The 27,477-nt window shown below is 30.1% G+C and overlaps 2 protein-coding genes across 5 annotated transcripts in view; one reads left to right on the top strand and one right to left on the bottom strand.

Annotated features, from left to right (window-relative positions):
* Ptp52F (Protein tyrosine phosphatase 52F) overlaps window positions 1-10,862 on the top strand; it is a 116,159-nt gene extending 105,297 nt beyond the window's left edge. For 2 of the 3 annotated variants that reach the window (XM_075378491.1, XM_075378492.1), the window contains exons 20-24: window positions 1,883-2,005; window positions 3,300-3,451; window positions 5,726-5,861; window positions 8,584-8,653; window positions 10,561-10,862. In XM_075378491.1, the coding sequence (XP_075234606.1) occupies window positions 1,883-2,005; window positions 3,300-3,451; window positions 5,726-5,861; window positions 8,584-8,653; window positions 10,561-10,655 (576 nt within the window). In that variant the 3' untranslated portion in view covers window positions 10,656-10,862. The remainder of the gene's footprint in view (window positions 1-1,882; window positions 2,006-3,299; window positions 3,452-5,725; window positions 5,862-8,583; window positions 8,654-10,560) is intronic. The other variant, XM_075378493.1, reaches the window with a different exon arrangement.
* Window positions 10,863-22,085: 11,223 nt separating this feature from the next.
* Window positions 22,086-27,477, bottom strand: part of v (Tryptophan 2,3-dioxygenase vermilion) — a 45,376-nt gene continuing 39,984 nt past the window's right edge. For both annotated transcript variants that reach the window (XM_075378396.1, XM_075378397.1), the window contains 2 exons: window positions 24,887-24,980; window positions 22,086-22,934 (listed from right to left, as the gene is read on the bottom strand). In XM_075378396.1, the coding sequence (XP_075234511.1) occupies window positions 22,751-22,934; window positions 24,887-24,980 (278 nt within the window). In that variant the 3' untranslated portion in view covers window positions 22,086-22,750. The remainder of the gene's footprint in view (window positions 22,935-24,886; window positions 24,981-27,477) is intronic.

The raw sequence follows: 27,477 nt of genomic DNA, 5'->3' as shown, positions 1-27,477 counted from the left end.
AAATTATTTGTAGGTCATCTCAGAAGAAACAAAACATGATTAAATTTAATGAACAATAACATAAAATACTTATTACTAAAAAAAAAATGTTTTTGCTATTATTTAATAATATGCAAGATTATTATTAAAACAGGCTACTTAAAAATAATAAACAAATATTATTTCATGTAATAATAACGCAAAACAAATTACGTTGCATTATTGCAACTTCAGCTGTATATGGGATAAAACCAAAATTAAAGTATTCTGTTTTTCAAAAAAATAGAGACACTATAAATTAATAATTAATCTACCTGACCTTTTGTTCTGATAGATCCTCTAACAAATTAATTTGTTGGAAGATTTCCAAGAACAAAAGACTAGGAAAGAAAATGTGAAAATGAAATGGTCAGAAGAATGCAAAAAACGTGTGGAAAGAATGAAGAGGTAGTTGGAAGAAAGAGAACTGCGAAGAAGGATCAAGTGAAGGAGTTAGAGAATTGGTCCTAAAGTGGTCAAAATCAAAAAGAGAAAAATAAAATGAATTCTTGCATTTTTTATAAATTTTATTTATACTGTTATAGATGACTATATCATTTAAAATTAATTTGTCAATTCTAAACAAAAAATTATACTTTTAAAAAGATTTAAAATATTTTTTATTGTATTTTTTAAAAATATTATGAAGTATTACATTTTTTTCAATAATAGTGAGCTGCTCTACCTGAAAATTTGTGGGCAATCTTGATCCTTTTTCATTTGTTATCCCTGTAATGTTGCAATCTCAGGTATTTCTGATTCCATTTACTGTTGTGGTGATGTAGCAAGTTGTAAATGTTTACAGTAAGGTAATGTAAAAACTCAGAAAGTTCTAAGTTTTAATAGGCTATTTGACTGGTTTCTGGAAATCATCTCAGATTAATTAGTGATGTTTATCGAGCCCACAAAAAGTAGTTACTTTTAATTATTTATGAATTTCTTCAAAAAATAGCAAATAAAAATACACTATTTAAATAAGCCGCCAAAACGCAATCTTGAGCAATACGACGTCGCACTGGCTTCAGTGATGTCACACATCAGTAAATAAACATCAAAAGTCACAAGTTGAGTTGTGCCAAACTCAGGCCAATCATTCCTGAGGCAAATGGTTAATTGAAACCCAACCACCAAAGAATACCGGTATCCACGATCTAGTATTCAAATTCAAATAAAAGCAATTACTTTTATGAGGATTTTAACCTGAGAACTCTCAACGTCAAAATCGGCTGTTTTACAATAATTTTACCACTAGAATAACCCAGTGGGTTACAAAATTATTAATTTAACAAATTCACAAAAAACGGATGTCAATCTCAATCTATACACTTTTTTTACCATAATTAAAAATAGCATGAAAGTAATAAAATCATTTTAAAATGTAATTGTTAAATTAAATATAATAGAAATGTAATATGGAAATAGTAAAATATCACAATATCATTTAATATTATAATAATTAATAGTTTCAAAATCGCAAGACACCAAGATACGCAAAGGAATGGCAATCAATGACAGACATATTTACTAACGTGTGACGTTATCATAGATTCAGCCAATCCAGACCGTTTTCGATCACTCCGATAATTTTTTGTAGCTGGCGCCAGCTAAAAAAAATTAAAGATTTATCAGGATTTTTTTGGATAAATAAAACATTATTTTTTAGTTAGATTAATCCAGATTACCTTTAAAATCCATATCTATGCGTATATCAGTAATTATGACATTATTTTTCACACTGTCAAATAGCCTATTACACTAAATTTAATAATAATCTTCCAAATTATCATTTTTAATTTACTAAGTTTATGATTGCATTACATTACATACCATACATCATTATAATTATGCTTGTTTGTTTTTCCAGACAAAATGCCATTGTTATTTTCCAGATGAGCATAAAACTGTATCATTTGGTGATTTGACAGTTATGTGTACTCAGAAAAGATTATGTCAATTGTATATAGAACGAACATTATCACTGACCAAGGTATTCAAAATTTATATTTCTGCTAGTTTTTAAAAAATTTACATAATACATTAATAGTATACTGTTTTTCAGTAAATGATTAAAGTATTCTTTATTTTATTATTTTTTTTCTTTCCACTGCAGTAATCATTTTCTGGTACTGGTATTGTGTGCTGAGAGGTTAAGAAATTAATAGTCTATTTCAAAACACTTACGCTTAATGTACATCATCAGTGGAAATAGGCTGTGTAACAGCTGATTTCATCAATGATAGTTATATATAAATGTATTTCTGTCAAAATTAGCCAAAAGATTTTAATTTCATCAATGCTACCATTTCTTTTTACTTACTGAAGGCTTACACAAAACTGATAAGGTGCAACAGAATTCATATCTGCTCTCCTTTCTCATAAATGAATATCTATACCAGCTTAAAGAATGCCAGTTTAAAAATCCATGAAGATTGTCAAAAAAAGCCAATTATTTGTTTACTTTTCCTGGATATTTATTCTGTAAATGATTAAGGACATCGATATTTATTTCTTCTGGAAATAAGTTTGTATTGAATAATATCATATAGTCAAAAATAAATTTCAAACATAACTTTTCCTTTGCTTGTTCCAAACAAAGTTCTATGTCCAAGGAGATGATTTCAGCTTCACTTCTGAAGACTAACATTGTGAATTGTTTAAAAACCCCTATACTTTTCATCTTATGATTATTTTTTTCAGAAAACATTTTTTATCATAATCAGCTGTAGCGTATAGTCTTTTAGTAGTGTCAATAATGATTTCTTTTTATCTGCAATCAACACCTATGAACATATTAGTTATGTTGATGCATTTTCTCTACATTGTAGCTGATATTCAAATTTTTGTTGCTATCTCAGAGTTTGACTTTCTTATATCACCTTATACATGCCCATTATTTTCATCATTTGTCACAATTGACAAACAGACCTAATATGAACATTATTATTGTCATAATCTACATTAATATTCATGGAAAAACTTATATTGATAGCAATTATTTTGTTTTCTTTTTCCTTTTATACTTTTTCAAGTAACTTGAATTTTGTTTATGACAAAATTTGTTATTTAGTATATGACCATTGCTACTGCTAGAAAGGGATATTTGCCATTTTGTAATATTATAAATGTTGTCAGTGTATGAAAAATGTTCCTAATATAATAACTATTTTAAGCAGTACACAGACTTCAGGGACTTACATAATGTAACTGTGTAATTGAAAAATGAAATCTATGTTTGGAACTGAACAATTTTTACCGAAGTAATGTTTTTTTTTTTGTTTTAGGAAAATGAAGATGTTTGTCTAGCAGTAACACATTTCCATTTTTATGATTGGCCTGACTTTGGTGTGCCAGCTGAGCCAGAAACAATGTTGAAGTTTTGTAAAGTAGTGCGTGCAGCATCTGTTGGTAGTGGGATGATAGCCATACACTGCAGGTAATGTGTTAATAGAATAGGACATTTGAATTTTAAACATGAAGCTGTCACAGTTCTCTTAGTTAAACTTCAAAGGAATATCTTGAAAATATTCTGGTTCATAAAATACAAAGAGTACAATAGACACAGACTTTTTTCAGTTTTTGAAAGATATTTTAAATTCCATAGATAAATAAAAGATTCTGTTTTCAATTTTTTCTCAGAAAAACAATCTTTTTAGTTCCACATTTTTTTACTGATGAAGAAACTTAATAGATATTGTATCAGAGTAGCAAACAAATGGTTAAAGTTATACCTTACCAACCTTAAACAAGTAGATGAAATTTTATCTTTTATAATATAAATTTTATATATTACTTTAATATAAATATAAAATTTAGGTCCGCACTTCAAGATATGGAACACAGAATGCCTAAGGGAGTGATCTCAGTCCCTGCTTCTTTATTGTTTATTAACGATCTTCCTCAAAATCTTGAGCCATTCATTTTAGTCCTTTTCGCAGATCACATAACTATATATATATTTGAAGATAATTATTGAAAAGAAATTGAAAATTGTGTACCAATTAAAAAATTATTCGCATGATGGATTGTAAAAATGTAACTTTAAATATAAAAGCACTGCATTGTGCTTCTCAGTTAGACGTAACATTGTTGATTATATAGATAGAATAACCATTAACGATAACAATAGTATTTGTGTTACCTTAAACAAAGTTTCTAACTGTTTTTAGATGATAAGTTCTCATGAAATAATCAAATTGATTTTATTTGTAAGAAAATGAAGCTGTACTGTTTTTGCACTGAAATGCTTTAATAAAATGCTAAGCTTGTCATCATTAATTTTGATTAAACTTACACATTCTATATAAAATATAATGTGTCTTTTGGACTTCCTTCAAATAGTCAGAACAAGTTTTTAAGATACAAAAGTGTGCTGTCAGAGCATTATCTGGCCCCCGAGTACAAATCATGTAGACCTATATTTAAAATATTAAATATGTTAACTTGTGTTTATATTTATGAATGTGCAATCTTTGTTGAAAAGAATGGTCACTTACCCTTAAAAAATATCTACTTTTACCAATCCAGACAACAGAACTGTTTTCACGTAACGCAACACTTAGCTTACCAGAAAGGGCCTTATGCTGCCATTGCTATTTTTAATATAACACTGAATCATTTGAAAAATCTTACCATTAATTTAATTAAAATACAATTAAAAGATTTTCTTTTATGGAAAAAATATTACTTTGACGATGAATTTTTTTAAAAATATTAATTAAAAAACCACATGTGCATTGAATTTGTATGCAGATAGATTCAATGTGAATGTAAATATGTGCTTAAAATAATTTTCAATAGCGGCTTCTGAATTGAGGATTATTTTGTAGTAATTTTTAAATACTTACTGTAAAATATACAGTCTGATTTTAAAGATCTGATTTATATATTGTACTATTATGTACCTGTCAGAATAAATATTTGTTAATTTAAAGCAATTCAAGGATGGGATATGGGTGGGTTTTTAGAAGATTTTTAAAACAAATCCTGCAGCTCAAAATAATGCACCTCTTCCTTTAGGCAGTTTTTGCTGATAAATTCTAACCAATTATATAGAAATCAGTGTATACAGAATCCAAGTAAGTTATCCTCAAGTTTGATGCCAAGACAAAACAAATTACTCGGAAATGCTTTGATTTTTTTTATTGTAGTACAGGTGAAAATTTTTTAAGCCAATCAGATATTTCACATTATAATGTAAAAAGGGCTGTACAGCTTTGGTTGTCTTCAAAGGTGACATCAATTTATAAAAAGAATTTTAAAAAATTCACACTAATAAATTTTTAAATATTGCTGGAAACTATGTTGAAAAATAAAATTTTTTACATGTAATAATAGAATTGTTTAAAAATAAATTTCATTATTTTATTTTTTGATAGCTTAATAGTACTTATTACTTGAAAAAATGTATAACAGTGCATACCTTGAGTGTATCCAAGAGATGTTTCCTTAAGAGGCAGGCTTTCTACGTACAAGAACAAAATAGCTCTCTGAAGAAAAAAATGGAAAGTTAAAGAAATTTATCAAGGAATTCCAGTTTCCCTTATTATGAGGCATTATAATTATTAATTATCAGTAATATTTTAAATATATTACTATTTTAAATTTAATAATAGGTAAAAATGAATTTAAATAAACAATTAATGTAAGAATGATTGTGATTAATTTTAATATTAATATCACAAAATTGAATTTTTCTGTATGATTTTAGTGCAGGAGTTGGTAGAACTGGAACATTTATAGCAGTTGATTTATTACTACGTCATATTGAATTAACAAAAAAGATCAGTGTATTTAAAACTGTGCTAAGACTACGAGAACAAAGGGCAAACATGGTTCAAACAGAGGTACAAATTAAAATATTTAAATAACATGTATAATAAATAACTTATAAAAAAAATAATTATTTTTATTAGGAACCATAAATTTATTTACATAAAATAACTTCTCAGATTTCCTAGTTGTCTGGCTGAAAATTTATAACAAATTTTCCATTTTTGGAAATTTATGTTTCTTTTGTATGTGCAGTTGAGCTTGGTAAGTACTCTTTTAATTACAACTTAAGAAATAAAAGTATTTTGACATTATTTTAAAATCAGATTATATACCACTTAGAATTTATTGAAGAATTTTTAAAATTTGTCTCTGAGTGACACTTTGTGTCTACAGTTAATGTTTATTCCGTTTAAAATTCACTATAAAATTCCATCCCCAAAAAAAGATTATTTCAGTCAGAAGAAAACGGAATTTTCTTTTTTTTATAAATGGATAATCCTCAATGAGAATTCCATTTTAAATTTCAGAAGGACTTTTGAAAATATTTAAAAAATGTATAAATTAACCTCCGGTTGGGTATTATGAACAAACCGGTTTCTGTAGCAACAAAGAGCATGCATAGTAGACATCTGCTAAGCCTAGATATTATCACACATACTGATGTATTGTCATACATATTTTTTGCATGACCTCACATCATCAGTAGCACTAAGGGTGTACTAAACAATTTTAAATGGCAGACATTTTACAATTCCTTTTATAGCTCTGATTTGGCACCATCTGATTTTCATCTGTTCACAAAACTGAAGAATTGGCTGGCTACTCAACACTTCAAAAGGAATGAAGAACTCAGGAACGGAGTCAACGAATGGATGGGTACTTTGGCACCACCATTCTTTGAAGAGGGTGTAGATAAGCTGGTGTCATAATATGACAAGAGTTTGAATTTGTGTAGGGGACTACGTTGAGAAGTAACATATGAGATCTGTTCAGAAAATAACCAAACTTTATTTTTTTAATCTTTATTATTAATTTTACAGATTATTGGTCCTTGTTCCTTTCAAAGTACTCCCATCCGCTCTATTAAGACACTTTTCCCAGCGGTGTTTCCACTTCATGAAGCAGTCCTGGATAGCTTCATTTGAAATGGCCTTTAAGATCTGTAATGAATTTGCTTTAATATCATCAATAGTCTCAAAATGGCATCCTTTCATCACAGATTTTAATTTCAGAAATAAGAAAAAATCACAAGGAGCCAGTGAGCAGGGAGGCTGAGGGAGGACAGTCATTTGATATTTGGCACAAAGCTGGTGAATTGACAAAGATGGGTGTGTAGGTGCATTGTCATGGTAAAGGAATCATAAGTTGTTTTGACTCAACTCTGGTCTCTTTTGGCAGAGTTTTTCACGTAATTGTTGTAAATCACCTTGATAGTAGCCCTACCATTCACCAATAGCACGGTTCACTGTTTCACCTCAAGGCAAGAATTCAAAATGCATGATTCCATTAAAAAACATAAAAAAAACAGAGCATCATTTTGACATTGGATCTAGACTGACATACTTTCTTGGGGCATGGAGATCCTTTGCCAATACATTGTGATGATTGAACTTTTGTCTCAATGTCATATCTGTAAACCCAGTTTTCATCTCCCATTATGATCCTTTGTATGAATGTTTCATTGTCACTGGCTTGTTCAAGAAGTTGCCGACAAATGTACGCTCAATGTTCTTTCTGTTTTTCGATCATCAAACTGGGAACAAACTTTGCTGCAGCTCGATGCATGTTCAGTTTTTCATTTAAAATGTCATGGCCATGCCATGATCCAATCAAGATTCTAACCTCTTCTGCAAGTTCTCTGACAGTCGATTGGTGATTTGCACACTCCAGATTGTTGACTTTCTGATCACAGGTCTCATCAGTTGAACTCAAAGGCCTTCCTGGTTGAGGGTCATCTTCAATCGACTGCTGACCACTTTTAAGTCATGAAAACCATTCATAACATTGCATATGACCCAAACCATCATTTCCATAAGTTTTTTCAAATTTGAAATGTTTCTGTGAAAGCTTTCCCCTGTTTTACGCAAAATTTTACATTGTATCATTGCTCCTGAAAATCATACATTACAAAAATCGCTACTAACACATTGCATTCAAATAACAATAACACGAAAACTAAGCAAGATATCAACAATCCAAGAACATGTGATTACAGATGAGGTATGCAAAACACAATGCTGCCAACTGCAGGTCACTAAATATCTTCGTTGGTGCGTAGTTAAAAATGTTCAGTTATTTTATGAACAGACCTCAAAAAGTATGTATGTAGTAAAAGGTATATAATATATTTGTCAAAAAATATATTACAAAAGCTACTTACACAATATAAAAAGTGTTTAAATTTAAGATTGTGTAAAAAAAATCAAGAGAAATTTGCTTTCTAAACAGTAGAAAGCAAATATAAATACCAAATAAATTAATTCTTGTTTTAAATTTATTAAAACAAAATGATGTTTGCTTTCTGAACTTTGTAGAACAAAAAAATTGAAGAAGTCCACAGTACAGTATAATGCTACTATAAGCTATGTTATTATGTAGGGCCTAAGGTATAGAGAAATTACCTTTTAACATTAAAACATGTGATAATAAAAATTTTGTTAAATGTTAAATTGTTTTTGTTTTGTTTAATTACTTTTCATCCCCAGTGTTAGGAAATAACGGTTTAGGTTTAAGGTAATTTCTTATTGCTATTAATTGTTTCTGTTTGAATAATATTTGTGTATTTAATTTCAGATACAATATAATTACATTTATAAGAGTTTAAAACATGCTTTGGAAAATCCATTGCAGTATTTCAAACGAGGTAAGTCATCATTCATTGGTCTGAATTGTGATTTTGTGAATTCTTTTTTCTTCTTATCACTTCTAAACAATACAGTGATTAAATTCATATAGCACTTTTTTTGGTTTTCACTTATATAAAATCACTGGTCAGTTGTAGTTTTAAGATAATAATGATGCTCATTTTCTCATCATACTGTTTACTCTGCTTCATGAACAGTATATACATATATTATTTATTATTATTATTATTAAATTATCAAAAGGCTTTCAGAGATATAGAAAAATAGAAATTTTAAATGTGACTTATTTAAAACTCATTGTTTCTGAAAAAGAAAGTATTGTACTTTAATTTAAATAAATATTCATCTATGGAGTGAATGATCTTTTCTATTTTTTGGTAATTTATTAAATGTAGTAACCAAAACACAAAAGATCTGTGTGTTTTGTATTGGTCAAAGTATTGACTTATATAACACAAAAATACAGGTGAATGTTTTATTTTATTTATTTATTTTTTTTTTTAGGAATAAACAACAATAATTGAGGAATAAAGTTGCAAAATACAGTTTGTACAATTTTTTTCTCTTTGAGATTCTGTCTGATTCGGCCTTGCCATTATTATTCCAATATAATGTAAATGTACTCGTATTCTGTTCAAATTCCAATTAAAAATGTAATAATCGTTTTTTTTTTCAAAGATGTTTGGAAATTCAAAGTATAGTTTATTCTTGTCGTAGTAACAAAAAAAATACAATATCTCCAAGAAATGAAGCAAAACATTGTTTGTCCATAAAGACAAACATCAACTGATCATTGTGTAATAAATACTCCAACTCAGGAACTAAGAGGTCTATGAGCAAGGCTCATATTATGCTGCCATTTTCTATTTTTATAAAACTTCAGAGTGGTATAAAAAATTCTCCAACTTGAGAGATTTCATTTTTTTATATGTACAATATTACTTTGTTGACAAGCCTTTAAATATGATAAAATAACCTGGATTTTTGCATCTTCATTTATAATGTACTTAATGTATTTATATTTAATAACCAATGCATTTGTATTATGTACAAATTTTATTTAAATTCAGTTAGTTGCATCATTGATATTTCATATACATATATGTATATTTAATATTAAATGAAATGTAAATCACCAAAACACAGTAAATAGATAAATTGAACTTACCATATTAATTTTAAGAATCGATTTCACAGGATTCCACGTCTTCAGTTGTTAATAAATTCTATAATATATTAAAACATATTTATCATTTTGTTAATTTGTCGAAATTGTTTTCTTTTTGAAAAATTTGTTATGGATGAATATGCAAATTCTGCTGTCCAGTACTGAAATTATTGGATAAATTAAGCATTTTTCAAAAAAGGAAAGAATTTTGTCAAATTAACAAAACTATAAATAAATATATTTTAATATTATAGGATTCAATAACAACTGAAGATACAAAAATCAATTTTTGAAATTAATGTGGTAAGTTTAATTTATCTATTTACTGTGTTTCGGTGATTTGTATTTCATTTAATATTAAATTGTGTTAGCATAGTGATCAATATATTAATGAATTATTTGAATTTTCGAAAAAAAAAATTTTGTTTTCTTTTTTGTTGATGAATAATTCACTACAAGCTTGCTAATCTTGTACAAAGGAACATGAAAATTTATAGCAAATAAAAAAATGCAATACCTGACCGCAATTCGAACCCAGACATACAGATGAAAGGCCAGGACTACTCCTCCACCATGGAGATTTTCATTCTTCATGGCACTGGAGTAGTTCTTTTTGTTATTTTGTGGAATAGCAAACCTACCATCATCATAAAGTATTTATTATCTCATTATATTTTTTTTTGTTACAGGAATGTTACTTATGATGTTTTTTTAACCAGTTATATTACATTTTTCTAGGTTATGGCATTTTAGAATCAAAAAGAAAACGTACTTGTAATGGTCGTCGTGGTAGCAGATTTTCTGTATCATCTAATCTTACTAACCAATCCTGACAGAGTGCAATGTAATCAGCATTAAAAAAGCAAATATTTTCTCATGCACATATATAATGGCACACAATTTAAAAAATTATTGTTATATTGCATTATTTATTTTTCATCAGGTATTACACTGCAGTCATGGAGAGTACATAAATCATCATTTTCTTTTATTTGTATATTTGTTTGTTATATATTGTGATTAAATGATATTGTAAAGTATGGCTTTGTCACTTATTAACTTGTTAACTCTTCCAGAGTTGCTGAAAGAGGGTTAGAGTTGGGAGTTAACAACGTGCAGATGTGCACTTCATATAGGGTAGCACCCCAGTAACAAAAAGATAGCACCTTTTTGCTGTTTTTTCTATATTACAGCAATTTTTGTATATAAATTTTAGTGTTTTTATCATTATCAACAATTTATCTGAGTGTATGTATGTGTGTATGTGTGTTTCCATCAGACAAACACATATTTCCATCAGACTGTGTATTGCGTTGCTGAGCTTGTGACCATTGTTATAGCTATCTCTTTCTCACTTATTCTTTATGTTCCTTTCTTTATTCATTTATTTTTTCCTTTGTTTCTTCTACACATCGCATATTTTTAACCATACATGTTTTTCTTTTATTTTCACATAGTTCAACCTGCTTCACCATGTGGTAGTTATATTGTAGGGTCCCCAACATTAACTGCTTCCCTTTCATTGTGCTCCCCATTATCTACTTCCTATTACTCATTTTATTCTTTCTGTTTCTTTTATTTATCTTTCATGATATATATTTTCTTTTTTAATTTGATTTTTTGTTCTTTGTTTTACTCTCATTTTTCCTTCGAAATTACTAAATTTTAAACCTGTAAGGCCAACTCATTGTGCTTTATAGGTTAGCTTCCAATCACCAATCTACACTTTTCCCATTTCTTTCCTGAGCTTTCGATCACTTACTCCCAATTACATACATCATTCTGATACTTCCATTTTTTCCCTTGTATATTCTGTTTATTCTTTTCAAATTAATTTTTGTTTTTTTATTTACTACCTAATTTTTTTTCTTCTCTTCCTTCCATTTCTTAATCTCTTCTTTGGGGTTAAGCACATGTCATTTCTCAGTTAGTTGTAATGGTCAGTTGGCACACTTCTGGTCATGTAGTGTGAGAAACAAATTCCAGTCATGCCACCTACCTATTCTTGTTCCAGCAAGTGGTGTATTTGCAGTTAGCTGTTGCAATCTTGGTTTGCTAGTACATTTCGAAGTCTGGTGAGACCCTTACGTAGTTGCCTCAAACACCATTGACTGTTGAATTTCTGATCACTTGATTATACAGTGATGGTGGTTGGGTAGGTTATACCTATTTCAAGGCCCTACTGTTCAGTATACGAGGGAATCCTACCAAAAAGTTTTCCACTTATACAGCTTGTATGCAATTTGTAGCCTAGTTACCTTAAATTAGTTTATTCTTCTAAAAGAATAACATAATATTAATAATTTAATTTAGCTAATTTAATACTTTAATTATTATTAAACTACTGATTTTTATTTACAATAATTAATATAATATATAATTTAAGTCTTTTGAATATTCTTGCAAGTTATAAGTTGACATAAACAGAATATATCAATGTAGTCTGACATAATATATCAAAGACTACCTGCTTCCTTTGGTTAGAAATTCTGTCTCTTCGTGTATTATTTTATCGAAGGCCTTATCTAGTGCTTTGTTAACATCGGCTTTGGTGTTTACTGGTATCGATTCTGTTTAAAGTTTGTATCTTTTGTTTCGTCTTCTTCATTACCATCTGCTATTTTTCTACGTCTTTTATGTTGTGTTTATTCTAGGAATAGATTGAATTTTATGGTTTTTTCTCATTCGTTAAGCAACTCAGTAATTAGATTGTAACATTTTATTTTAGACTGAGTAGGAATCTGTATATATCTTTCACACCACTCCTTTTATTACTGTAGTACATAACCAGGTCGTTATTGAATGCGCTTTCGATTATGTTGAATAGTGACGGTTCACACAGTAACCTAGCACATTTTGTTTTTCAATCCCGAGGAGAGCCGTTATCAAGGCCTGATCCTACTTTGTCTTTATCGTCTGATAATCGCACCCTTTTACAGTTTATGAAGCAACAAACCATCAATGCTAACCAGATGTCAACTGTTATCCACCTCCATAAGAATGAGAAATGCTTTTTCGATCACCTCTTTTATTTCATTTACGTCATTTACTCAAATATCACCACTGCAAATTTCTATATCGTCTTTATTCCATATTACATTCATCTTCTGCACAAAAGTTTCACATTCCAGAATAAGGCTGAAGGTAATCAAGCCTATCTTTTTAACTGAATTTTTAAAAATATTTTCTTCCCGATGTTGAACAGGAATGCAATATTATTTGCTTTATCATCAGAAAGATTTTTTTATTGATATAATTCCAGGTTACATTTTTGGGTAGCTGTAGCTGAGAAATTGGATACATTTGATTTGCAGAGTTCTAATCTGGCCCATTTCGATAGGGTTGATTGGCTATCATTCGATAATTGACTCTCTTAAAGGATGACATGATGAATGATCAAATGTTGTCATTCTGCACTTGCTTGCTATGATGCCTAAGGCAAAAAAGCTATTACTTTTGTAGGAGTGCGTATATGCCTCGCCAACCAGTACCAGAGTGATACCCACTAAAAACCAGTAACATCTAATGTTGCGCAATTTGACCAGCTAAAGCGACAGACAAACACCCGCTCTTGTACCTTATCTCATGAGGTTGGTTAGATACCTGCTCTGTCACACGGCCTTGAAATGTCCTAACATCAGACTTACATAAGATACAAGATTTAGGTCAATGCAGATAGATCGTGTCGAGGCACCCTACCTGTGACATCACACCCGAGGCACCCCAAGCATCTGGGCGCTTGCGCTGGTGCTGTGACCTTGAACTGGCTCAGAACATATGTATTCTACTCTTAGGCCTGGATTTTATATGAATGCAAATTAGCTTGACAGATCGGGACTCTGCTCATTTGACACCCGGTAGTATCGGACCCCTCTACTCTTAATCCTAACTTTGACTAATCTAAACACTCTAAGGAATAGAAGAATATACTTTGATGTACTATATAGAATACTACATGGAAAGTTGATACTACTACTGAGTAATATTGGCTTCATGTCCTAATACAATGTTCAGAAATATGTCCCTTTTTTTCTATACCTAGCTAAAAAAGTAATATGAGCATAATTCCTCAATATCACAAAATGTAAGATTGGTAATTTAATACCTTTTGTAATATTATATTTTAACTTAGATGAGGATGTTTTTGTAAAGACCACTTACAGGACTATATAAAATATAAATAATGTATAAATTTGTGCACTTTTAATGTATGTGTTTTATCTTAGATTATATTATTATCTCAGATTTATTACTTGAAGTATTTTAAACATAACATATATTTGATATTTGGTTATGTAATGTACTTATGGTTTGTAATTGGTTATATAATGATCTTTTTATGTAATGAATGTAATTTTACATGGTGTTTGTACACTGTACCTTATCAATTCTTTTTGTTAAACTTTCCAAATTTTGTATTAAAGAGTTACCTTTATTCAACTTTGAATAAATAGATTAAAAATCAGTTGCTTCAACAAACACCATCCCAATCTCATAGGGGAAGACGCCCACCTTGTGGCAATTTCGGTCGCCACACCACCCCCTCCATTCGAGCCCTGAGGGCCTTTACTGGAGGTTGTCTTTAGACCCTCTAACTGTTTACATCTCACAGTGATCAGCCACGCCTCAGTCGGGATGCCACCAATGTAAATGCCTCGACAGACATTTGCATAAGTAAAAATTATTATCTTCTCACCAGCGCCTTTGCTTTAGGCTTCTGTTGAACATCTTCACTCTTCTTTTTCTACAATATCACCCTCTGAGCTAGCTAACCGATCTGTGGAAGTGCGAACCCCATGCCTGGTCCAATTTTAATACCAATGCTTGTGTTTGTAAATGTCTCAACCATTCACCAGCCAGGTCTGTCTGCTGGTAAAAGGGAGAGCCTGGACAGTTCTAAACCAGGTAAGCAGGGCTGTCTCCTTATGGGTGTGCTGCAACTAAAGACCATCTTGGACAGTGCTGCCTGGGTAGTGGGTAGCATTACTAGACCTCCTCATTCAGAAGAGAGAGGCAAGATGATGTACCAAGGAATAAGTAAAGTAAAGAGATAAAGGCATCCCGTCAGTCTTTGAATCCATCTCTTCTACCACCAACAAAGAAGAAAGACAGGCATGTGCACCCAGTTTAGAATTGTCCAGGCTCTCCCCTTTTCCAACAGATGAGGTTAGTGTGTGCTCCATAGAAAACTTTTGAGATTACCACCTGTGAAAAATTTTGATGTTTGGGTACCATGTGTACTGCAAGACTAGGATGGACAACCAAGCCTCTGACCTAAATGCAATCAGGGTAAAGTTCTCCCTGTGAAAAATTACGATTAGATGGGTCTTCTTATGTGAAAGCTGCAGGTACAAGATAATCCTCCTTGCCTCATTTTCAGTGTTCATGGCCGCCTACTATTATTTGCCATCACAAACAGAGGACTGCTGGTGACTTTGCCAACCCAGACCACGTTTGCTGGTGACTTGGCAAAGTCACCAGCAAACGTGGTCTGGGTTGCCCCTTTGGGAAGCACAATGGGTCAGGACTTCATTGTTAGCAATGTTCTGCAATGATGGGCCTAACACTGAGCCTTGTGGAACACTGCAACTCATCCTGATCTGCACGTCTTTGGCGGAACTAATTGTTGCTGACCTTTTGGAGAGGTAACACTGGGTAGTATGGGCTGACCTCATCTTTTTAGTGCCTTGAATATGGTTCTCCAGGAAGATTGTTATAAGCATTTTACATCAATAGGATAACAACTAGAATCAAAAATATGTCTTCAGCCCAATCTGACCTTCCAGATCGTGGTCATCAATCTGAAAGTAGCATTCAGTGTTGAGTCTTGACCTGCCCTTGCAGAAGCAGAAGTAGAGCTCACTTAGGGCACCTGTTGTTTCCAGCTCTTGTTCCAGCCTGTTAACTAATATTCTCTCAAAAACTTGTTTAATAAGCTTGCTCAAAACAAACATATCAGTCAAAAGGATGCTGGACTACTACTCTGTCTCCACTCCTTCCTGAGAAACATTAACTGGGTGAAAAAAAAACAAAAAAAAAACAAACCCACTAAATAAACAAATCAATTTTTACCAGTGCTTCAGAATCCATTTTCGGGGAATGATGTGGTTGATGATATTGACCACACACCAAGTTAAACCAAATTGGAAGGGTGTGCCTTCCATGGCACACCCATCCAGACTAGTGCTCTTTCTGCATTTGATATTCCTGCTGATCACAAGTTTTTCCATGGTGATGAGTGCAATGTCAAGACAGCTATTTTCACATAAATCGTATCACCATATGTAGGAAGAGAACCTTAAGACAACCATAATTGTAGTCCTGGCAAAAATAGGAAGACACCAACCAAATTTTTTGTAATGATTTTTCAACAATTTCAACTGAATGTCCTCATCAAGGGCATTGCAGAGATCTTGAGGCCATTACTTTTATTTCATTTTATTAAACAATTTTTTTTTTAACTTTCTAAAAAAATTTAGCTATGCTTAGAATTAGGTTACAGGACTTGAAATGTGTTGAGTACGGACACCTAGATTTGTTCAGAAATAATATCTGAATCAAGATTCTCATCTTCACATAATATCCAGAAAATCTTAATTATTATTTTCCCTACTACTACTATATTCATGTAATGTAAACGCAAGGGTCTTTAACCTTTTAAAGATTCTCATCACACATTTTTATGAAACTTAATACAGCAGAAATAAATATAATAACTGGAGATTAATTTGTAACAGAAAGAAAACCAAACTTATGTAATGAAAACTTTTATTAAAGTATTTACAACTTTATATATGCCTTTCCCCATAGCAGCCAATACACCTCTCCCAACTTTTATTATATTAACTTAAAAAATATTTTGCATAAGAGGTCACAGTATATTGCCTGCATTAAAAATAATTGCTATTTCAGTTCTACAAAGATGAAAATTTATTTTTGAGTTAATTATGTGTATTAAGATTATTTCAGTTACAGGTACATAATTTTACATAATGTATACACATCACTTCATAAACTGAAGTGGTAAACCATGTATACACTTTAATAGTTTCTTAAAGCAAATAGTTCAAAACACAAAAAAAGTGTTTTTATTGTTACTGAGAATGAAAATAGCATTTTTTTTAATTGGCCACTTAACTGAAACTGACTATTGAAAACATTACTTTTTAACTATAGATACTATGTTCATAATATAGTAGTATATAAGCACTAATTTTTTTATATATCATAAAACATAAACAATTTTAATTATAATTGAGGTCATTTCAAATAACAGATTATTATAACATTAAATTGATTTGTAGTAAAATAATAAATACATGGGTTGCACTCAAGTATTTTGATTATTGTTAAGTAAAAACAAAATTGCAATTTATGCACTGTAACTTTTCAATCTAAAAATTTGTAAAAAATAAAGTGAAACAATGCAATCTATCTTTAAAAAAGACTGAAGTTTTGTATATAAACATTTGTTATAATTAAAGTTACTTTGCTTGTTTATTTTACTACTGCATTTATAGCTATATATATAAGCTTATCCCTTTAAAGTAGTCCCTTTTGCTGGCAATATATATCCTCCAAATGTTTCTTATTTTTGGGTTGTTTCCTAGAATGCATTTTTGAGAATGGCATGCAGCTGTTTTATTGTATTTTTTTTAATCTTATAGTTTGAAAATAATTTCCATTCAAGTTTGCCTTCAATGTTGAAAACAAGATAAAGTCTGTTGGTGACTAGCAGGTGGGGCAGAATCGTGTTTTGCCAGATAATATGGAGTGAGAAATAATGTATAAGTTAGTGCAACATCCATGGTGCAATATCCAACTTTGGTTTTCCTAAAGCTCAGACCTCTTTTTCTATACAGTACATCTCAAATATTGAAAAACATTCATGTGAAACTCCTTATTTACTTTACTTAAGGAACAAATTCATAATGAACCAAACCTTTCCATTCAAAAAAGCACAATCCCTATTTTTGACCTTGGTCAAAAATAGGTTTTTTTTACCAAGACAAGGTTTTTTTTTACCAGGACAACTGTTTTCCACCTGCTACCTTGATTACATCTAGGTTTCACAACATAGCTATAATTTTAGTTTTATACAAATATGTCCTTTATATGTCTTTGCAACTTTGTAAAATAGTTTTGTGAAAATGTTAAGTTTCCACAAGTTATTAGACTACATTATTAATATTTTATTTTATTTTTAATAAAAATTTACTAAAAATATTACATTTATAAATTATTTAATCAGTCTTTTTCTACATTTTATCTCCCGTATATACTTAACAATGACAAATTTGGATGAAGGTGTACTTTATTTACTTAAAAACTTTCCAGTGATTCAATTAATTTTTTAAAAATATTTTCACATTTTTCACATTAAACATATTTTTGTTTAGTTTATTAAATGAACTACAAATTTATTTTAATTATTTGTGTTAATATTTTCATAATTATTGTTTTCTACATCATAATCAATTATGTATATGAGGCAATGGCTAAGGAATCAATTAACAGGAAAAAACCAATTATTACATAATAAGATGAAGTTAGATTTGAAGAAACTTCTTTTGATGAACTATTACATGTGGGGGTGTGAAATGTGGAGACTAAGAAAAATGAAGAGGAAGAAGGCTTGAGGAATTTGAAACTTAGACATGAAAGGGATTGGAAAAGATTTATGGAGAGAAAAAGTGAAAAGTAAAATGTAATGAGGGAATAATCAGAACAGTTTCAGAATGAGAAATCTAATTAGGTGGGACTTTTCATGAAAAGAAAAGGATTGGTAAAAAACCATATTAGAAGATGGAAAAAAAGTCATAAAAATTTAAAAGGAAAACTGAGCTATTTGACCTTAAAATTTGTAACTGGAGTAAAGGAGAATAGTGACAGATATGGTATAACTTATCTACCACAGAACAGGTTACCATATGATTATTATGTTGATATTTAAATGACACTACCAAATATAATTTTTTTTTACTGCATCTTCAGTTAAGAATAAAACTTAAATTACAGATTTGTTTACTTACAAATAACATAATTTTAGTTTTGAAACAATAGCACACATTTTATGCTATTTTATTTTGATCTCGAACTGCAATTTTTCTCTCAAAATTAACAACTGCCACATTGATTTTTAACTGGTTATGAGACTCCAATTGGAGTCTCAAATAATATCAAAAATTGATTTTTACTTCCTCGTACGAAGTAAAGAAAGTATTATCTATTTTGACCATCCCTGTATGTATGTATGTACTTATGTATCTCACATAACTTAAAAACAATTACCCATAGGATATTCGAATTTTGGATTTAGGACTGTTGTAACATCTAGTTGTGCACCTCCCCTTTTGACTGCAATTAACTGTATAAAAAGTGTCCAAAAAAGTCCAAAATCCAAAAAAAAATGGATTTTGGACTTTTTCTTAACTGCAATAAGCCCTCATTGAGAATTTTTCAATGATATACTCGTATCATAAGTGGTACTTATTTTCATTGATTCCTGAGTTATACCCAAATAGAATTTTAATTAATGAAATATTTGGATCTTCAGGAATCGCACATCAATTCGAATCAGACTTCATCTCTTTTTTTAACTTTTTTTTTTTTAAATATAATGATTTATTAATTAATAACACTGATAAACATAATTTTTGTTTCCTAACATGTGATACATGATTATAACCTGTTTTTTGATGCTGAAAATGAATATGAATTCAGAATCTTTCTTTCACTCACCATTTTTGAAAAAAAATTTAATTTTAATAAAGGAATTTTTTTCATTTGTCATCATACAGTTAGCATTTTAAGCTCCTATATCGTATTTTATTAGCTCATTTTTTATTGTTTAACTTTGTTAACATAATTTGTAAGCTATAAATATACAATACTAGACAAATAATTTAATCATATAATAGTCACATATTATAACATCATATCTAATACTGAAGCACTCTTCAGTAGGCTCACTAGCCTTCATGGACAGATTAATCATGTTTGTGCAGTCAAAACTTGTAGCTGAAAACACAGCTTTGTTGTTTGTATTAAGTACTGGATTTGGGAATGAATTAATTTTGTTCAGTCTTATTGCTGTCTGAAGTTTGTTAACAGTGCAGTGTCATAATGCCTTAAAATTGTGTAAATGATGTGATGCCTTTTATTATGTTTGTGGTGAGTTTACCGTAAAATCAAATAGAAAAAACATACACCTTTAATTGAAAAAGCATGTCATTTATACTTTCAGTTTAAAATTGGTGTAAGACACCAATTAGGGTAAGACATGGGCTCCTCATATAGTATGCACTAATTGTTCCGTTATTTAAGAGGATGGCTGAAAGGTACATGGTAGGCTTTGCCATTTGGTGTACCTGTGGTTTGGCATGAACCAAAGGATCATGTAACCGATTGTTACTTTTGTTTAACAAGTGTGTCTGAGATTTCTAAAAAAATCTAAACATACTGTAAATCATACTTCATTAAACTGCAATCAGGCCTGTACCTCACAGTGAAATTATTCTAGTTCCTGAGCCACCTCAATGAATGTACGTTTCGAAAGCAGCATTGAAGAATCAGGCAGCACTGAAGAAGACAACAATGATTTGATTTTGAATTATCTTCCAATAAGCCACATCTTATATCACAAAGTGAATTAAATGACTTGGTTAGGAATTTAAAATTATCAAAAAATAAAGCTGATCGTTAGGATCAAGACTGCAAGGTTGGAATTTACTTCAAAAGAATACAACAATTTCAGGCTTTCGAAGCCGACAAAAAGAACTTTGTCAGTACTTTATTGATGAAAATAATTTGATTTATTGCACAAATATTGATGAGTTTATGTTACACTTAAAACAAGTTCATAAACCTGAGGACTGGCGCCTTTTCATAGATTGTCCAAGTATGGTTTAAAAGTGATTCTACTACACAACAGTAAAAAAATATTCTTTGATACAAATTGGTTATGGTATTAATCTGAAAGAGATATACATTGTGATGAAAGACGTTCTTGAATATAAATGATAGAAAACATAGTGGAACAAATGTGGTGATTTGAAAGTTATAGCTATTTTGTTAGGCATGCAGTTAGGCTATACTAAGTACATATGTTTTCTTTGCAAATGGGACAGCCGAGCTAGGGATAGACATTATGTTACCAAAGAATGGAATAAACAAGACAACTTAACTCCAAATGGGAAATATATTATTCATGAGCTCTAAGTTGAACCCAAAAAAATATTTTTACCCCATCACCACATCAAGCTAGGACTAATGAAAAAGTTTGTTAAAGCAATGAAGAAGGATAGTCCTGGTTTTTTGTATATCAGGTAAAAATTTCCAAATGTAAATGAAGGAATAATTAAAGAAGGGATAGTTGTTGGTTCTCAAATAAGAGAGTTGGTCGAAGATATTGTATTCAACATAAATGTTAAATAATGTAGAAAGTGCAGCTTGGGCTTCATTTAAAAATATTTGCAAAAATGTTCTCAGCAAACAAAAATCCGACAATTACCACTATATTGTTAATTAACTTCTTACTTCATACAGAGCTATGGGATGAAATATGTCTTTGAAAATACATTTCCTCCACTCGCATTTGAGTTTTTTCCTGGACAACCTTGGAGATGTAAGTAACGAACACAGTGGACGTTTCCACTAAGATATTTCGGTGATGGAAAACTGCTATAAAGGGAAATGGAATACTAACATGCTAATCAGTTACTGTTGGACATTAATTTGGGATGTCCCTGAGGCTATTTATAAAAGAAAAGCATCAGCGAAATCATTCTAACACAGGTATGGCCATTCAAAATTATACATTTTACAGATTTTAACTATATTTTCCCTTAATTTTTTTTAAACTAAGGGTGATAGAAAAAATGTATTTACAGATGTGTAATGTACGCAAAAAAGCAATTCAAGAAATGGTATCACATTTAGAAAAACATTAAAAACTTTTTTTTGTCTATCAGTGTAATTTTATTACCTTTCATTGCATTAACCAAATTTTACAATGAATAATAATAATAAGTCAATAACAAAAAAAAGAAATATGAAAAAATATCAGCAGTTTTTAATGATTTAAAATTTTATGAATTTTTCATTTAAAATAAAAATGTGTAAATGTAATTTAATAGACGTACAAGGAAGTTATGTGTTATCCACATCATATTTTTTATGGAACAAAGATTTAAAAAATTGAAATTTTTTCTTTTGGTTTTATTTATTAGTACTAAGCAGTTATTATTACATAGCCTACCTAATATATTTTTATTTTTTACATATCTAATTTTCCTTTATATTTTTGAATTACAGTAGTTTTTTAATTCTATAAAAAAATTATATTTTGATAATACTTTTTCTGTAAATAGTTATTAGTCAATAAAGCTTGTTTTATGCAAGTACTTTATTTATTTATAAAAATCGAGCAGTTACAGATTTCATGTAGCAAGAAACATAGCAAACATAAATAAAAATCAATCTCATAGCAATCAACTGGCAAGAATCTCATAACTATAGGTAAATTGTACCCAATTTTAAGTAAGAAACCATATGATTAAGTTTAATTAATCGAAAAGAAACTAATTTCTAGAATTTATATCCTATTTGATATGATACAATCCTATTATAGTGAAGTAATACATTTAAGAAAAAATGTGCACCACAGGCCCTTAAAAATTAATTATATTACTTTCTTAAGATAGTAAGAACAACTACGTGGAATATTGATTAAGTATTTACCAAAAATGTACACTGGCCAGTTACACAATTAACTACTAAGTTAATTTTTTAAGAAAAAACTGTCAAAATTAATTACTACACAACTTGTGTCAGAATTTATTTAGAAAATAATCTTTGACTGTATTTTTCTTATCTTGTTGAATAATAATGGCAGTGTATTTAAATAGTTCTTAAAAATGTATAATCGTCATGTTGTTGAACTATCTATATTATTTATAACTTCTTTATTTTCTTCATCATCATTATTAGTACCTTCCCAGTTAATGTGAGACAAATTATTTTTAATTAAATTATTTATTGGTGGTATTAAATTTCTTGGTAATAAAAATGTTGAAAGATTAAATAAATCCAGGAAAATCTTGTAACGATCACTGTAAGAAATAAGAAATAAAATATAATAATAATAACAGAAAACAAAAAGCCATAATACTGCAAAGAAATTTTCTTGGAAAATTAGTGTTTCCTTAGAAAAAAGTTATGTTTCTATATCTAATACATTATATACATAATTTTTTTTTGCTTCGTTAGAGTATTGACAATTTTTTATATGTATTGATGTTGCAATACATATTTTATTGTTTTCATGTACGACAGACACATCAATCATTATGAACTTTGGGATTTTATTAGCTACACTAATTAACTATATCCTAGTCAGACGATTTTAATACGACCTCAGCACTCTATGCCTAGAACCTTTGATATCTCAGACTAACCAAATTCCATCTAACCTCTTCTCCACCTACCTCTGGCTTATCATAAGAAGACTATTATGGTCAAAAATATGTATTTAAAAAAAAATTAATTTTAATTCTAGTTGTTACATTGAGCTAGAATCTAGCATCATATTATTTTAGTGTTTTAATATGAAATTTATGAATGTATTAATTAAAATACAACCAATATTAACTATTGTAACACAAGTTGCAATAGAATAATTGACTAGTAAGTAATGCTTTTTTTAAAATAATATACCAGGTTACAAAAAAAAATACTGGGGTTTAATTTGTTATAATATCTCTTGAGATGAGGTGAACAACGTTGATTTATGGCTAAAATCAAAGAGCAAAAAGGACAACAAAGAACAACAATGAGCAGTGATCCAATTTCTCTGTTCAGAAAGTGTGAAAGAGACTGAAATTCATTGTAGACTTTTATCACAGTACATTATTTTGAGGACAGTGCTTCATCATGTAAAAATATTTTTTTGTAGATCAAGAAGTTTAAAAGTGGCTGGACATGTGAGGCACAAAGAGGGAGCAGGTCACCTGTAACTTCCACCATGGAGGACAAGATGGTTTGTCTTCCATGGTGGAAGTCACAGATGGCAAACTTAAGATATGGTTCTGGCAAATAGACTAGTTACTATCAATGAAGTATTGTCTTTGAAAAACAGTCATGGTTCTGTCAAATCATAGTTCATCAAATCATCCATGACAAGTTTGGCTTCCATAAATTCTGTGTATAATGGATACCAAGATGTGCAGGAAGCAATGCAAAATGACTTCGCAACCAACCAAAAACCTTCTTCTTGGAAGGAATATGCAAGCTTGTGGGTTGCTGGACCAAGTGCATTGAGAAGGGAGGTGATCATATACAAAAATGATGTACGTTGAACCACATACCTTTGTGTAAATAAATTGTAGTATGAAAAATGTAGATAATTTTTTACTTGCCCTCGTATTTATTTATTTATTGTATGGTATATAGATGTGATCTGTCAAAAATATTAAAACTAAACATTCAAACAATTATAATAGTAAAGTATATATAATATTTACAGTATTTAAAGTATATATAAATGGATAGTATTGAAGAGGTATTAGTTTAAATACAGCTGGGCCTTGAACTATCAAATTCCTGCACATGTAGGTTGCTCAACCATCTTTGCCACTCTGAATAAACTTTTTTTATGTTTTTTTTAAATTAATATATATTTTTGTCTGTCCTTTACACACAGATTGTATTTACTATTCAGATTAATTATAATTACTATACTCTCTCTCTTTTTTCTGTTTAATCTCCGGTACCACCGTACGATGTTACTTCAAAGGATGACATGTGTGAATGTAAATGAAGAGTACAGTCTTTTACAATCCCAGGTTGACCGTTCCTGAGATGTGTGGTTAATTGAAACCCTACCACCAAAGAACGCCAGTTTCAAAGATCTAGCCTTTACTAGGATTTGAACTTAGAACTCTCAACTTCGAAATCAACTGATCTGCAATGACAAGTTCACTATTAGAACAACTCGGTTGGTTTCAATGACTATACTGTATTGAAATATAGTACAGCATTAGTTTTGAAAAATAAATTTCTTTACCTCAGCGTTGAGCGTAAATACTGGTATCCAGAGGATCCACCAGTTCCTATTGAATGAGTACCGATCATTCTTTGCACCATCAGAAGATGATTATCTGAAAAAAATTAATTATTTTTATTTTTGTTTTATTCTTGCATTGTAAGTTTATTTATGAAAAATTTTCTTATGTTGTATATTACTAATTTACTATCATGTTAAAAATCATTTGTAAATAATTACAAATTCTAGAAAATGCAATATTTAATTTATGTCCAAGGTTGGTCGGTAAAGAAAACAATTAATAAAATAAACTGTTTAAACAACAAACCATGCTACTGTGTTTAGTGATCTGTGCACTTTTCTCACCTTGATGTAATTACTACTAGGCCATTAGATACATTATTGTTGTATTTTTATGTTATTTGTGTATTTAACTATGTTCAAATATGTATGCAAAGATGTGGAGGATTATAATATCGCAGCTAATGTCTAATTAATAATTCTCAAATAAACTCTTATTTAACAAAGTACAACTTAAATCTTTTTAATCAATCTGCTTTTTAAATCTAATTACATTGATCAGGATTGCTCTTTCCCTTGACAAGTAGGAAATCAATCAGGAAGCTTCTTTTTATAAATTAGTCAGCTTCTTTTCTTAAATAATAAACTTATATGATTCAATAAAATCTGAATATTATTACCAAATCTGATAACTCTTTTTAGGCTGTGCCATTGATTCTAGTATAAACAAATTCCTCAACAATATTAGGTCACTCAAGATTAATAATCTCCTGCACAACTCTTTCTAGTCGAAATTAAAAATGTAATGTGAACAATCCAATTTGCATTAAAAAATATTCATTCCAGCTTACTACTACAGCCTCGAAAGAAAAAAAAAATACTCTACATATTTATTAAAGAGAGCAAAATAATTAGTAAAAGCCAATTTTATGGGAGTTCACATTGCTAATATTTCTTTAATAAAAATTATACTTTTTAATTGCCTAAGTTCATTTTTCATTGCCTGTTTCATTGATTATAAAGAAGCCTTCGATTGTGTGAGGCATGAAAAGATGGTAGAGGTTCTGAAATCAACCGACGTTGACTGAAGCGACTTTCGTGTTATCAGCTTGTTATACTGGAATCAGTCTGCAGATGACAAAACTGAATGTCACAACATCAGAAGCAACTGCAATCAGGAAGGGTGTTCGTCAAGGTTGTGTATATCACCTCTTTTGTTCAACGTTTGTTCTTAAGCAATTTTTAGGGAAGTGTTGATGAAGGAAAGCAGTAGGATCATGATAAATGGAAAGGTTATCAACAGCATCAGGTACGTGGATAACACTGTTGTCTAGCAGCTGAACTACCTGTGCTTCAACACATGATAGATGATTTAGTTCAGCACGGTGAGGAGTTTGGCCTGCTTGTCAATACTTCTAAGACCAAGGTTATAGTGTTCTCTAAGAGGAATATCTGGACAATCCTATCAATAAAGGGCAATAACAATGAGCAAGTATCTTCCTTAAAATACTTGGGCACTGTACTGGATGAATAGTGTGATTGCAAGAGAGAGATAAAATCTAGAAGAACAGGCTAGGAGGCAATTTATTGGCAGAAGCAACTTTTTTAAGATCAGATCTAAGTCTGCAGCTGGGAATTTGAATGATTCATTGTTATATCTTCTTCATTTTTCTCTATGGATTTAATAACTGGACCCTTGATCAAAGTATGGAAAAGAGAATTGATGTTTTTGAAATATATCTATATCGCCGTCTCTTGCGTATACCTTGGGTGCTAAAAATTTCAAATGAAGAAGTTCTTCAACAGATGAGGAAGCAAAAAGAATCTGCTGCTCACTATAAAGGAAAGAAAGACTCAATATCTAGGACACATTATGAAAGGTGAGAGGTACCAGTTGTTACAACTCATAATTGAAGGAAGATACAAGGTAAAAGATCTGTTGGGAGGAAAAATTTGTGGCTGAAGGATATTCGAAGATGGTACAACTGCATGTCAGAGGAAGCTTTCCATGCTGCAGCAAACGTGATGACGTTTGGAGCTGACTATGTAGACCACTTACCTTCTCTAAAGAGAGGGCACTTAAAAGAAGAAAGAAGTTCATTAAAATGGTCTTATTTTATTCATCATATAAACTTGAAGTTTACTTCATGTATAAGTATAGGAACATATGGGAATTTTGTAGTGTGTATAAAATGCCAAGTCTGACCAGGATTTTAACCTAGACATTCTGAATTAGATGCTGGATGACAATTTACCATGGAGATTGTCATTCCATATGTTTTCTAACAATTTTTAAACCAAACAATTTGGTCCATATTATTGAATGTATAGTATTATTTTACTATCAGTACATAGTAATAAATATGTCCATTACTTTTTTTGTTTAGTTTGTGAAATTTGTAGTAAACTTTTTGTTACGTTTAAATTTTATTTATTTTCTCTAGAATACTTAGCAGATTCATGAAATTTTATATTTAAATTTGTTTTTTATTTTTTTGGATTATTATCAAAATAATAAACTTCTCTCAACAGTTATTTCTGCATGAAAAGCTCCATGGTGACTCAGTGTTTTTAACTGGACAAAGTTTATT

This window comes from Lycorma delicatula, chromosome 11, assembly GCF_047948215.1.
Source record: "Lycorma delicatula isolate Av1 chromosome 11, ASM4794821v1, whole genome shotgun sequence".
Taxonomy (NCBI): domain Eukaryota; kingdom Metazoa; phylum Arthropoda; class Insecta; order Hemiptera; family Fulgoridae; genus Lycorma; species Lycorma delicatula.
This window is presented reverse-complemented; position numbering and strand designations above follow the sequence as displayed.